General features: G+C 41.8%; 1 protein-coding gene across 3 annotated transcripts in view; it reads right to left on the bottom strand.

Annotated features, from left to right (window-relative positions):
- Positions 1 to 15,600, bottom strand: part of ARHGAP4 (Rho GTPase activating protein 4) — a 145,769-nt gene that overhangs the window by 76,336 nt on the left and 53,833 nt on the right. For all 3 annotated transcript variants that reach the window (XM_033920717.1, XM_033920712.1, XM_033920724.1), the window contains 3 exons: positions 5,303 to 5,365; positions 1,450 to 1,635; positions 416 to 544 (listed from right to left, as the gene is read on the bottom strand). In XM_033920717.1, coding sequence (XP_033776608.1) covers positions 416 to 544; positions 1,450 to 1,635; positions 5,303 to 5,365 — 378 coding nt within the window. The remainder of the gene's footprint in view (positions 1 to 415; positions 545 to 1,449; positions 1,636 to 5,302; positions 5,366 to 15,600) is intronic.

The following is a 15,600-nucleotide window of genomic DNA, read 5'->3' as shown; positions in this document are numbered from 1 at the left end:
ACGTTGGCACAAGCAGCAGGCCAGAGAAGCTGCTCGTGCTGGTGAAGATTTAAAGAGGTACGGGGGTGGGAAGGGAGGGCACAAGTGTGGCATGGTAGGCGTGGGGAGGTGCCACCGCCCTGAGTGCCTTCTAGCCTCGCTATGCCACTGCTTAAGATTACTACTGTTTCCCCAAAGAGGTCTGAGGATTTTCAGGCTTTCCACCATTGCTGAGGATCCTTTGTGGTCATCTCAGGCTTCATTCCTCCCTCCCCTTCTCACTATGCTTTACATTATTCCCAAGTCTTGTGCTCAGTGCCTGTGCTGGAATTTCCTTTAATTTAAAAAAAAAAAATGTTAAGCCCTTGTGCATTATTTATATCACAAGACAGAGTGAATAAAAATGATGATCTGATGTAGAGTTTGTCTCACTTACATCAATGAGGTTGTTCACATCACGGATGTAGTAATTATTCACAGAGGCATTCACAGCGGATAAGTTGAGGAGGTAGTCGTTCCGTGCCTTAGTGCACTTCAGCTGGCTGTCCTGGAACTTCACTTGTCTCTGTGAGGGATGAAGGAAAGGGAGACAGCACCAGAGCAGGAGGATAGGAGTGCAGATTGGGGAATGAAGAAGCAAATGGAAAAATAAAAGTGACAGTGTAAAACAAGTCCAGGAGGAAAGAAATGCAGAAAGGAAAAAGGGATTGAGAGACAAGAAAAGATGGAACCAATAAATTATTTCTCTGTTTTACTTTTACTGATAAGAGTTTTACTGATTGACTTCTTGCCCAACACAATTTCGGGGGAAGCTTTTCAAAACCCGGACAAAGTGCTGGGTTTTGAAAGCCATCCGGACCCCTGGATATGTCCTCAAAAAGAGAACATGTCCTGGGAAATCCGGACCACTGGTAACCCTAATCTAATGTACCTGGGGCAATGAAGGAATTAATTTGCCCAGGGTCACAAGGAGCAGTGTGGGTTTGAATCCACAAGCTCAGAGTGCTCAGGCTGTAGCTTTAACTACTGTGTCACAATCCCCCCCCCCCACCCACCACCCCCATAATTGGATTTATGGCACTGATTTCAATGGGCAGGATCAGGCACTACAAATCGCACTCTGCTTTGGAATGTCAGTTCAAAACCAGGATTGGCCATAAATTTTCCAGCCTGGAACCAATTAACTCACCACTTATGGCTATCCTTACAATAATTGGACTAAGAGTTGTGAATGAAGGCTCATGTCAGTCCCAGTTCCAACTGTGATGAAAGCCCAAAGAAGTACATATAAAATGTCAGGCCCAAAAGGAAAGAAAATCTCCCTTGAATGGGCCAACACTTTGATTCATGCCAATCTTTATACATGTAACATTAACAATGCCCCCTAATGTTAAAAGGAAAGAACAGCACCAAAGGAGGAAAAAAAGCAAATGTAATTAGCTAAAGAAGCACATAATAGAATAAACTTGCCTTCTCCACCAGACGCTCTCCTTTCTTTAGGGAACCACGCTTTGGGGTCTTTGAGTCTATCCCTGAGACATTCCCCCCTTGTTCCGCCGACCGCCCTGTGCGCTTCTCCTCCTGTTTCTCTGCATCTCGCAGTTTATGCTCCGCCGCCAGGCTCTCCCCATGGTATACCTGGTATGTCTTCATCGCCTGAGTTGTTGAAAAGGAAACAGCAAAAGTCAGTGGAAAGACGTTTCGGGGGATGTTCTTTGGTTTTCATGAGCACTGATCGTTCTGAACGTTTATTGGTTTATCATTCTTTTGTTAGTATGAGAGTTAAATGAAAAGTAAAGCCTCTACTTCAGTAACTTTTGTTTAAATGAAGACATTGTATGAGGTGGTGCTGCAGGAATAGGAACTTCATGATGGCCCGGAGTTCCACATTGAAAATTCCACACTTTCATTGATATGGTTCAATCAATTCTCTGAAACAATGTCAAAACATAGCTTTATGATTCTGCAAATTGGCACTTTGCTAAATAAAATAACTCTTTTCAGCTACAGTGGCATAATAACACACAGAATTTAGGAAGTTAGTTGGTCTGAGAACTTTTCAGTAACCCCTTGTAATGACTAAAAAATTAAAATAATACTTGACACTTGTTCTTATATTACACATATTTACTTTTCTACATAGTCATCATCAGTGTTGTGCTAGTTACTTTTCAAAAGTAATTAATTACAGCTATCATTTACTTCTCAGCGTAAAGTAACTAGTCACAGTAATTAAATTACTCATTTAGGAAAGTAATTGATTACTGATTGAGGTTGTCTACTTAAAGTAACTAATTGCTTTTTCTTTACTGATACCACATCCAAGAATATAAGTAGTAATATTAATACTTATGGTCAATGTTCCCTCTAAGCTGTGTGACTGCGTACCTTTCAGCCACCGTGCAGCCAGTGGAGTCAAGACCAGCACCCCTTGGGTATCAGTCTTCCATCCTGTGCTGCTGTTGCTTTCCTGAAGCAGAAGCAGCAGCAAAATGAAACAAATCAGCTGCAGGACCTTCCCATACATACCTGTGGCTGCCGGCCCACTTCCTCCAATGTCACTTCTTCTTCTGGGATAAAGCCGGCAGCTGTGGATGTTTGGGAAGGTACTACAGCTGGCTTATTTCGGTTTGCTGCTGCTGCTTTGGGAAAGCAACAGCAGCAGTGGGGATTCTAGGGGGCAAACACTGCTGGATGTGGGGTGGGGGAGAAAGAGGGGCAGATGCTGGTGGATATGGGTTGGGCGAGAGAGGGGGCAGGTGCTGGTGGATGTGAAGTGAGAGGAGGCAGACAGTGGAAAAGGGATGGGGAGAGAGGGGATACAGATGGAAATGCGGTGGGAGTAGAAAGAGGAGGCAGAAGCTGGTGGAAATGGTTTGGAGTGGGGGGGGGGACAGATTTTGAATAGATGTGGTAAGACAGATTCTAGATAGGATAGGGGAGAGAGAGGGCAGATGTTGGGGGATGAGATACAGAGAGGAGGGAGATGATGGAATGTGGGAAGAGAAAGGGGAGATGCTGAGTGAAAGGTGAGGGGGAGAGAGGGGGCAGATGTATGGAAGGGAAGAGACACAAAAAAATGGAAATATTGATGGGGGAGAGGGGAGATACTAGATGGAAAGGGGAGGAGGAAATAAGTTATATAGAAGGAAGGAGACTGAAGCCTGGATGGAAGAAGGGAGAGATGATAGAAGGGGAAGTGAAAGGGGAGAGAGGGGCAGACTGTACAGAAGGGGGAAGAGACAAAGGAGGAAGATACTGATGGAAGGAGGGAGACGCTAGATGGAAAGGGGGCGAGGAGGCAGATACTGTATAGAAGGGGTAGATGTTGGATAGAAGAGGGGAGAGAAATGGGCAGATATTTGGGGAGGGTGGAGAGACAGAAAGGAGGGAGATAATAATGGAAGGGGAAAGAAAGGACAGATATAGGGAGCAAACACAGTACAGAAGGGGAAGAGAAAGAGGGCAGAGTTAGTGAAAGTCTAGGAATAAAGGGAAGTAAAATAGGAGAGCCAGGATGTGGGAAAGAGATGGAGAGCTGCCAGTAGACCATTAAAAAATGATAGTAAGAATGAGTTAAATCTGGACATAGAGGTAGAAAAATAAATTGAAGAAAGCCAAAAGGAAAAAGAGGAGAGAAAAATCCTGGAAAGAGACTTAAGACAGAGGAAAGCAGAAACCAGAGAAGTGAATGGCCAGAACATAAAGGTAGAAAAAATAATTTTATTTTTTATTTAAGATAAAGTAGTGTGGTACCCATGTTTATAAAGGTTAATAAATATAAATAGAATTAAGCTGATATCTTTTCATTGAACTAATTTTAATACATTTTTGACGAACTGTCAGAGACCAAAACCTCTTTCTTAGGTCAGGCCAGCATACAGTCTGGGGAAGGAGGTGTTGGCTTCTGAGAGCTAACTGAAAATTTTTTTAAGTCCTTTCAATAAAAATCATCTTATTTTTCAATATTTTTAAAATATTTGTAATTCTTAATTTGTAAAGTACAGTGTGTATAATACCATTAGGGTAATGTAACAGAAAATGTTTGCTCATTATCAACTCAGTCCTTTGCTTGCGAAAAAATATTTTTGCTCACATGAACTCGGTCCTTAGAGGGAACATTGCTTATGGTAAAAGACCTATGGTATGTGAAGCAATAAATGATCCATCTTATATACAGCAGCAATGTGAATATTGAATAACCATCTCTTGATGCTTATTTCAAGGAGGTTTGACCAACTCGCACCAACCACATCCTCTGCCATGTCATGTCATGTTGTGCTAATTACTCTTCAAAAGTAATTCATTAAAGTTACCAGGATATTGAATAAGTAGTTAATTACTTAATTACTGCAAGAAAGTAATTGACTACAGTAACTAATTACTAGAGACTCAATGTCACACAGCTATGTCCACCACCATTCGCCACACATTTCTGCCAACAAGGGACATGTGTTTAAAAGCCATTGTAAAAGAATTGCCCATTTTGTTTCATCAGCCAGTTGCTCACAGTCCTTTCCCTCTCTTCATTTGATTCAGACAAATATCTCTGGAAATGGGAATTTCATAGCACTATTGTAAATCTGGGCTGGATGGTGGATAGGGTAAGACTGTGAGACCCATCTTCACAATTGCCTCTGTAGTGTTTTGTGTACTGCTTGAGGCCTAGCATTGTCATGCTGCAATAACATTTCCTTCTTGTGCTTCCAAACTCTTCTCAATTGTTCTTTCAAAGGTTTCAGGGATGTGGCATAAGGCTTTGAGTGATTCTTTGATTGTCCTTTTTTGAGTTTGCAAACTTTTTCATGCATCAATAGTATTTTTGGAATCGGCCAAAAATCAGATCGGAGCGGACCTACACAGTCTTACTGACCCTGTTTAGTGCATCTAGCTCAGAATAAGCAGGTGAAGAGGCAAGCGAGTCACTGTTCTTGAGTAACCTATATGAAAAAAGTTGCCGTTGAGGCTTCAAAGAATTGCAGAGGTTTAAATATTACTTTGAGAGTTGAGCATTCTGATTGATTCGTTGTTTAGACCCCATTCAATTGTATAGAATACACACCAAGTTAAAAGAGATAGCTACCATCTTAGCATATCCTGCTTTTCTTCTAAAAACTTGTCCAGTTTACTTTGAAATTGATTTAGCGTGGTAGCCATAACTACCTCTGCTGCAAAAAACAAGATCTTAAGCATGGAAATAAAGCATGATATGGGCGGGAAGAGCAGTAAAGTGAAAGTGAAAGGCACAAAGCACTGAGGGCAAAGTTCAGTGCATCCAGCCTTTAGAGGAGAGAAAAGTGAAAGATGTTTACAAAGTACACACCAGCTGCAGCTCCAAGGCCACCTTAATCAGCTCCTCCTGCACCTGCAGCCCCATGTCCTTGCTCTGTATAGAAAGACAAAAAAGCCATTGGCACGTATTCATGAAAACAAGAAAAAAATAAAGAGGAAACAGAGGAATCTTAAGGATTTCATTTGACTCATCTGAAACACTTCTTTGAGGTTTTTTATTTTAAGCTCCATTTGCATAGTCCCTTTCACCATTATGAATCAGAGTAAACACAAGATTCTGCTGTGCTGTTTGTCATCAGAACCACATCTCCAATACATCCTTCACATTGATACATAGAGAGGGCTTGTGTCATAGGGCTAGATTCACTAACCTCCTTTTGCGATCCATGGCCATGTGCGATCCGTGACCAAGTCTTGGCGGGCGACTGATTCACTACAGCATCCTCATGCAAATGTAGTGATCGGACGCATGCCCTTTACCGACCCCACAGATCACTGCAGAGCGATCCAGATGCATGCGCAGATCATCCTCTTTGCCTGTAGGTATGATCCCACAAGCCAAGTCAGCACAAGTGGGGGAGGGGGGGAAGGGGCGGAGGCTATGGAACAGTACGCTTGCCTACTGGACAATGGGATACTTTCAATGAAGTCCGCTTTCAAGACCAAACTTCAGACATCGCCATAGTGCAGCCCGCTGTTAACCTGTGAGTTAAAAGTGCGGGTTAAAAACACGGGCTCGCAGGGCAGCAGCAAGGAAGGCAGGGTGGCTCTGCTTTTTAATACTGATGCATATGTAAAAGTAGATATGCATTTCTTCATTTACTGAACGGTTGGATTAGCTCCCCCTGCCGCTTCTCGTTTGCTTCTATTTCAGAGCACCTATTGCCCAGTCCCCCATGTGTGCACCCAGCAGGATCAATATTTCATTTTGTTATTTATAAATATATTTTTTCTACTGCTTTTCTGGTATGGAGGGTGGATGCGTATAATATGTGCACTGTCAGTCCAGAGAGGCAGGCAGGGTGGCAGAGATGTGAGCGACTGGTCCTCAGCAGTCGCTTCTTTTTTGATTGGCCAGCCCAGTCAGTGTTCCTGATTTTGTTTAGTGAATCGCTGCCTTCCTACTTTTGCAAGCCATTGCCCCTCATTGGCATGCGTGGATTGGATCGGGTGCGGATCGGATCGGGAGGAAGATTAGTGAATCAGGTCGGGGTCGCAAAGTGGTCACAAACTGGTTGGGACACAATCGGTGGGCTTAGTGAATCTAGCCCATAGTGCCTGCATACTTTAATCTGAAACTCGCTTTAGAGAAAAGTACCTATTGACGCTTGTGTGCTTCCTCTTTCTGAAGTGTGGGGTTTTTTTCTGATCAAGTAAGGTACCTACTCTGAAAACCACAAAAGCATATACATAATTTCAGTCCCTGCTCCCAAGAATGCCTCCAATAAATTTAATTCAGTATGTGTGCTGTGGCATTGCATATATGTCTTTTATTTTACCCATGGAAATTTTTTTTCAATTTGCTTTTGGAGGATGTAAGGTGATGGTTTCTATTTTGCATGAAACAGGTCAGTTGATAGAGGATCCAATGCTCAAAACCTAACACCAGCATTAGATCAAATAGCACTGGATTAGCACCAACACTAATCTGTGCAGAATGCCCAGAAGGCTCTAGTGCAGGAAATAGCTTGCAGGCCAGAGATAGCCATAAATTGTATTTACTTTCAAACATTTGTATTGAAGGAATAAAGTAGAAATAAACTTATACAATATATAAAGATATTACTTACAAATTATTTCACAAATTTTAAAATTCTAATATCATATATTCTATAAAATACTATCATTCCTCCAAACATTTTATATGACACACTATATTCCCCCCCTTATCACCCCACTTCCTTTCCCCCTCCCTCCCAGGATGGAAGGTGACAAAAACAACCAGGTTTTGGAATACAATGAAGGCAATCATAGCTTCAATGTAATTCATTAAGAATTAAACTTCTTGCTCTAGGTGAAAGTTTTTGAATATAGAGGTCCCAAGTTTTCATAAAGAAATTAGTTCGTCTAGATCAGTGGTTCCCAAACATGTCCTGGGGGACCCCCAGCCAGTCAGGTTTTCAAGATATCCCTAATGAATATGCATGAGAGAGATTTGCATACCTGTCACTTCCATTATATGCAAATCTCTCTCATGCATATTCATTAGGGATATCTTGAAAACCTGACTGGCTGGGGGTCTCCCAGGACAGGTTTGGGAACCACTGGTCTAGATCGACAAACCTCCCAAACCTCAAATAAAAGTACACAATGAAATTGGCTCCTCCAATGCCAAAAACTAGGAGGCTCTGTCTGTAACCAATATTGCATAATACATTTATGACCTACCAAACAAGCTTTCTGAAATAAAAGGCATCTTCCTTGACCATATGTCCCACAAGCAGCTGCTTTACCAAAATGTACTCCCCTTGGAGATCCCACCACAGGACTATCCCATAATGAACCCAAATATAATAGGATGCCAGACCAGAAAGACTTACCCCCTCTTTTACTAAGGTGCGCTAATCAAATTAGCGCACGCTAACGCATCCATAGACTAACATGCACGCATTACCATTTAGTGCACGCTAAATCGATTAGCGTGCGCTAATCGGTTAGCGCACCTTAGTAAAAGAGGGCCTTAATTAAAGCACATTGCCAAAAAAGCATGAGCTAACGTATTAAGATCTTTATCACATTTAGGCCCCGATTCTGCAAAGTGTGCCTATCTTTAGGCATGCTTTAGGCGTCTTTTATATTTAGCTGCCATATAGGCGTCATATGGGCGTCCCCAATAATAATTTTTCTGTTCTAGGCACCGGATAGACGTCCCTGCAATGTATTTATTATATGTAAAAATGTGTTTTTCTCTGATTTTTTCATTATTTCACGATTGTAAGCTTTAACATAATTTTAAAAAAAGTACCACAATATTTTTCTTTCAGTGAGAGATACAGTTGGGTTTTGTTCCAGTGCTGAGTGGATGTTACTTGACTTGGTGCTATCTACAGACAAAACTAATGTCCTCTGAAGCTGAAGTGAAGCAGAAATCTGAAGATCTGACTAGTCTCAAAGAAAAGCTGGCACAGACGAATGACGAAAACCTACAGTTGGCAGAAAGAATTAAATCGATTGAGTTTCTTCTGGATGCAAGCCAGGGTAATGAGGTGGAAAAGTCCAAAGAACTGCAGGCAACGGTAGACGCAAAAGAAGCAGAAATTACACAGCTCCAAGCAAGATTTGAAGAGAAGGACTCACAGGTCTCCTTACTAGAAAAAGAAGTGATGGGCCTGAAAGATACCACTGAACAGCAAAGGATTAAAAACAATGATCTTCGTGAGAAAAATTGGCAAGCTATGGAGGCATTGCGTTTAGCTGAGAAATCGTGTGAGGAGAAATTGAATTCCTTCACGAAAATTCAGGAAGAAGCAGCTCAGCAGTTGAATGCAATGGAAACACAAACCAAGGAAACATTACAGTCTCTCTTTCCAGAGGTCACTGTGGTATCACAGGAGGTATACAGTGAGTGGTTGCAAGAATTCAGGGAAAAGACCTTGAGAACACTAAACCAGCAGGACACTAAAGCAGAGACCTCTGATTTGCCGTTGAGATTAAAAAAAGCAGAGGAAGTGCAGAGCACTTTACAAGCTGAATGTGATCAGTACAGAACCATCCTGGCAGAAACGGAAGGCATGCTAAAAGACCTCCAGAAGAGTGTAGAGGAGGAGGAACAGGTTTGGAAAGCTAAATTAGCTACAACCGAGGAAGAACTACAGAAGTCCAATCTGGAGGTGAAATCGATGGAAGAAACAGTTGAGAAGTTAAAGTCGGATCTCCATACCACAGAACAGTTAAAAGAATACATTTCCCTCATGGAAGCCCAGCTGGAAACTCAGATGAATTCTGCTACTTCTGAATGCCAGAATTACTCCAAAGAGGTTGAAATTTTGCGACAGCTTTTATCAGAATCACAAGAACAGCTGGATGCAGCCCAAACCGAATCACAGAAGCAAAGCAAAGAGCTTGCATTGGTAACGTCCACTTTATCTGTACATGCTAAAATGTATCAATAAAGATTCATTGGTAGAACTTAAAAAAAAAAAAAAAAGAGAGGTACTGACTGGGAGTTGAACTGGGAACATCAGTGTGAATCTTAAGTATAATAATAATAATAATAATTTATTCTTATATACCGCCCTACCCTTCAAGTTCTAGGCGGTTCACATTAATTACATTAGGATCCGCATTGACATGCCGATTTACAACAGTTTATTAGATTAACAACAAATTTAGCCGAACTTTATGATCGGGTTATAAAAAACCAATAAACTAGTAGGAATAAGAGAGGGAAGAAAGCGTTTAGGAGGGGGGGAGAGGGCCGCGAGTGGGGCCCGGTAATACCGGAAAGGGGCGGTTATGGGTCTTGTTTGTTGAATAGGTAAGTTTTGAGAGTTTTTCTGAAGCCGAGGTAAGCGGGGGCCTCGAGTATCATTTGGGCGAGCCATGGGTTCATCTTGGCTGCTAGGAAGGCAAAGGTTGAATAAATGTGACAATGAGTCAAATACTGCTGTTTATATCAATTGCAAACTCAACTTTTGTTATGTATTGTTTCTAGTATTGCTAATGTTGTGCTATTTGAGATGAAAATTAGATTGGATTGGTCTGTAGCTTGTAATATTTATTAAAACGAGTATTGTGTGAGCTGCAAAGGACGTGGAAGTAGTGGGACTGTTGGGAAACAGCGATCATAACATGATCAAGTTCAAAGTTGAAGTAGGAATACCAGAGCGAAAGAGAACCACAGCGACAACTTTTAACTTCAAGAAAGGAAACTATGAAGCAATGAGGTTAATGGTAAGGAAGAAACTCAGGAAGAACACAAAGAAATGGCAGACTGTAGAGCAAGCCTGGTCTTTTTTCAAGGACACGGTAAGGGAGGCGCAAAATCGGTATATCCCCAGATTCAGAAAAGGGTGCAAAAAGAGTCAAACAAAAGACCCGGCGTGGATAACTAAAGAAGTGAAGAAAGCAATAGGGGATAAGAAGAATTCATTCAAGAAATGGAAAAAGGGCACAACCGAGGAGAACTGGAAAGAACACAGGAAGTATCAAAAAGAATGTCACCTCGTTGTTTGAAAAGCAAAAAGAGAATATGAAGAGAGGGTAGCCAGGGAATCACGAAATTTCAAACCGTTCTTCAGATATGTTAAAGGGAAGCAGCTGGCTAGAGGGGAGGTGGGACCGCTGGATGACGGAGATAGGAAGGGAGTGGTGAAGGAGGAGAAAGATGTGGCGGAAAGACTAAACATATTCTTTCGTCAGTATTTACAAAAGACACATCCAACATACCGGAACCTGAACAAATCTTCAAAGGTGACCAAGCAGAAAAATTAATATCCATGGAAGTAAGCCTTGAGGACATACACAGGCAGATAGAAAAATTTAAAACTGACAAATCGCCGGGCCCAGACGGAATCCACCCTAGAGTATTGAAAGAACTAAAGGAGGAAATAGCGGAACTACTACAGCAGGTTTATAATCTATCCCTGAAAACAGGTGTGATCCCGTTGGATTGGAGGATAGCCAATGTTACGTCCATCTTTAAAAAGGGATCAAGAGGTGACCCAGGGAACTACAGACCGGTAAGTCTGACCTCAGTTCCGGGGAAAATGGCGGAAGCGCCGATAAAAGATAGCATCGAGGAGCATCTAGAGAGGCATAAACTTATGAAAACAAGCCAACATGGCTTCTGCAAGGGAAGATCGTGCCTGATGAACTTGTTGCACTTCTTCAAAGGAATTAACAAATGGATGGACAAAGAGGACCCCATAGATATTGTATACTTAGACTTCCAAAAAGCCTTTGACAAGGTACCCCATGAATGCCTACTTTGGAAACTGAAGAACCATGGGGTGGAAGGAGACGTACACAGATGGATTAGGAATTGGTTGGCGGGCAGGAAGCAGAGTATAGGAGTGAAGGGCCACTACTCGGACTGGAGGAAGATCACGAGTGGTGTTCCGCAGGGGTCGGTGCCTGGACCACTGCTATTCAATGTATTTATAAATGATCTGGAAATGGGGACGAAGAGCAAAGTAATAAAATTCGTAGATGACACCAAGCAATTTAATGGGGCTAGGACTAAAGAGGACTGTGAAGATTTACAAAGGGACCTGAACAAACTAGGGGAGTGGGCGACGAAATGGCAGATGAAGTTCAATGTAGAGAAATGTAAAGTCTTACACGTAGGAAACAGAAACCCGAGGTACAGCTACATGATGGGAGGGCTGTTACTGAGTGAGAGTTCCCAAGAAAGGGACTTGGGGGTAATAGTGGATATGACAATGAAGCCGTCGGCAAAATGCCCAGCGGCTGCTAAGAAAGCGACTAGAATGCTAGGAATAATCAAGTAAGGTATTACAAGCAGAATGAAAGAAGTTATCCTGCCGTTGTATCAGGCGATGGTGCGCCAGCATCTGGAGTACTGCTTCCGATATTGGTCGCCGTACCTAAAGAAGGATATGGCGATACTCAAGAGGGTTCAGAAGAGAGCGACACATTTGAAAAAAGGTATGGAAAACCTTTCATACGTTGAAAGATTAGAGAGATTGGGGCTTTTTTCGCTGGAGAAGTGGAGACTTAGAGGGGATATGATAGAGACTTACAAGATCACGAAGGGCATAGAGAAACTGGAGAGGGACAGATTCTTCAAACTTTCGACAACTACAAGAACGAGAGGGCACTTGGAAAAATTAAAAGGGGACAGATTCAGAACCAATGCTAGGAAGTTCTTCTTCACCTGGTATGCGCTTCCAGAGGGAGTGATAGGACAGAGTACGGTATTGGAGTTCAAGAAGGGATTGGACAATTTTCTTAAGGAAAAGGGGATAGAAGGGTATAGATAGACGGCTACTGTACATGTCCTGGACCTGATGGGCCGCCGTGTGAGCGGACTGCTGGGCATGATAGACCTCAGGTCTGACCCAGCAGAGGCACGGCTTATGTTCTTATGAAGTCCACCAGAATTACATGCTAACCATTATTCTAACTGCTGTGCTACAGAATGAGCTATAAAATAATACCAATTCAGCTTTTATTATACTCTTCTGTGTAGGCATCGTTATGGCTGCAGCACAGGCGTTTTTGCTGCTCCGTATCGGAGCCCTATATTCCTTTTCTTCACTATTTCAAGATTGTAAGCTTTAACCTTTTCCTATCGTGTGTCCCGGATGACGGGACATTCCAAAAATGTCGTTGCCATCGTGGATAAACAGTCTCTATGGACTAATAAAGAGCCAGGAACACAAAATATTTGAATTTACAGACTTATGACTTATTTACATTAAGTTTACAATAGCCGTAAATGATAACGGTGAATAATACAAAATTTTGCTAAAATAATTACGATTGGAACCAGCGTAACGTAAAATTTATTACGATAGGAAAAGGTTAACATAATAAATATAAAAAAACTAATATACTATGCCATCTTTAAAAGGATATTTAAAAATATTTTAGCTTTATTGAGATGCACTGACTGGGAACATCAGTATAGAAGGATGGAAGTTTAACCTCTGTGCTACACAGGAAGTTGCATAGCAATTGTAAAATTAGCTCCTAGAAGGAATAGCTGTTTGAGCATTGTTTGGGTTTTAAATAGATGTGGTATGGGCTTTAGAACGATGTTAGTCTGATAGATGTGAGTTCTATGGATGGTATTTAGGCAACCATGTAAGTCATCATTTGAGCTTTGGGCATCAGATAGATGTTATTTGATACATGTTTCTCTGAATGGGATTTAGGCAGATTTGGGACCTTTCAAAAGTGAACTTCAGGGATTTTATTTAGTGATCCAGCCACCACATAAACAGTATATTGAATTTAAAACTGGCTATAGCAGCAATGTTTTTAGCTAATTACAGCACATGAAAATCACAGCTTTAGGGTTTCTTGCTCCAAATAACACTTTCTTTCTCACTAAACATTGCTCCAATCAGCTCATTCATCAAAGCAAAAAAAGCCCATAACTTCATTTGGCAAAGCTTAAAAACAGAATAAAACACATTACAGACCTGAATGTGGCTTCTATTTCATTGCAAATGAAGGTGTCTAGTTGCACAATGGTGACCTCATTGTGAGATCATCAAGGTACACCTGCAATTACAATGCCACAGTTAAAAAATGGGCTGGGAGTTGAACTCACAACCTCTACAAGATCAGCACAGCTTTTACACATTGAGCTACATCAACTAGGTAGATCTGACTGCCCTGTCATATAGCTTACTGACTTGCCTATGTATCATCTGCTTAGGAATGATATCACAGTTACCACAAAGAAAGCATTTCTAGCTCACCAGGTTAATGCACCTCCTGTATCCTCTTCAGGTCACTGGTTCAAATCCTACTGTCACCTTCACTAATTTTAGCAACTTCTTAACAGCTTGTTATTAGCTCTCATAAGAGTCTGGGATTAGAACTTTTGTAATTTATTGTTTCTAGTATTGCAATGTTGTGATGAAAATGATATTTGATTGGCCTGTAGCTTCTAACTCTTTGAGTTAAAATGAGTACTGTGTGAGCTGAAGTACATGAGGGAGTTAAACCCACACTAGGCTTACACGCTAACCTTCATTGTAACCGCTGTGAGCCATAAAATAATAGTAATTCAGCTTTTATAATACTGTTCAGCATAGGCGTTGTTATGACTGTAGGATCAGCACCGTATCAGAACACTCCAAGCATGTCTAAAGGGCTGCAGTTAATTCTGCTAGAATACATGCCAGGAGACAACCCAAGGTGGATCTCACTGCCTGCCATGGCGGATCCTGCCATTTTTCATCCGTACATTTCCCTTTCCAGGCAAACTTATTCTCACCTTCACATGGCTAGTACATCCTAACCTGTCATAGTAGGAAACATCTCCCCTGACTGAAAGAAGCCATTTCTAGTTCACCAAGTTAAGGCACCTTGTCCATCCTCTCCAGCTCTCTGGTTGAAATCCTACCTTATTTGCTTTCATATAATGCCATTTTCTCAAATATGCTGTTTGGAGGCTGTGAGGTAGTTTAGATGTCTCATTGGACATCCTAGAAACATGTTGCTTTGAGCATCATTAGCGTTTCTGCCTTTGAAGCTGATTGGGCATCCTTTGGGTGTAGTTTTATTAAAGTATTCACTTGCAACAATGCTCCTAGAAGAAAATCAGATTTTATCCCAGCAGTGGCAGCAGACCACAGCATTATGAAAGCAAGGATGGTGGCCACAGGCTGTGTTCCTTAAACACCTCCTTAACTGATAGCTCCATACAACTAAAATGGGAGACACGCCAGTCCATGCCGCGCCCCTCCCCCCCAAAAAAGCACATTCTTGTTACATGTTGTCCCCACATCACATAGGGTTAGAGTTATCAGGCCTTGGCCTGCCTTTTGTGAATAAGCACAAGGTCAAAAATGGTTTTAAGATTTTTATTGTAGAATGTCATGTAATGTGCTAGACACTCAAATCACAAATCCTTGCACAGTCTAGGAAAGCAGCATGCAAGTATAACACAATGCAAGTGTAGTTCGATGAGATGGATCACAGATACACAAGTATGCAGAGTAAGCCACTCATAGGTCTAAATCAAGTGCCAGCCTACAAGATGAAGGGGAAAATTGTTAGTGTGGAATATGAGCACAAAACTGTCCCCTCTTTTACACAGGGGCGCTAAGTGAATGCACGCGTTAACTGCTAAGGCATCCATAGAATAACATGCACGCACTAACAGATAAGGCATCTAAAGGATAACAAGCACGCACTAACAGATATGGCATCACATGCACACAGTAACCGATAAGGCATCCATAGGATAACATACACGCACTAACAGATAAGGCATCCATAGGATAACATGCACGCATTAACAGATATGGCATCCATAGGTTAACATGCACGCATTAACAGATATAGCATCCATAGGTTAACATGCACGCATTAACAGATATGGCATCCATAGGATAGCATGCACGTAGTAACAGATATGGCATCCATAGGATAGCATGCACGCAGTAACCGATAAGGCATCCATAGGATAACATGCACGCAACTGATAAAGCATCCATAGGATAACATGCACACATTAACAGATAAGGCATCCATAGGATAGCATGCACGCACTAACAGATATGGCATCCATAGGTTAACATACACCCAGTAACAGATAAGGCATCCATAGGATAACATGCACGCAGTAACAGGCGCCATATTAGCACTTACATATCAAGGCCTAGGTCTAAATCAAGTGCCAACCTA

Source organism: Geotrypetes seraphini, chromosome 1 (assembly GCF_902459505.1).
Source record: "Geotrypetes seraphini chromosome 1, aGeoSer1.1, whole genome shotgun sequence".
Lineage (NCBI taxonomy): Eukaryota > Metazoa > Chordata > Amphibia > Gymnophiona > Dermophiidae > Geotrypetes > Geotrypetes seraphini.
The sequence above is the reverse complement of the archived record's forward strand: the minus strand, read 5'-3'. Positions and strand labels throughout refer to the sequence as shown.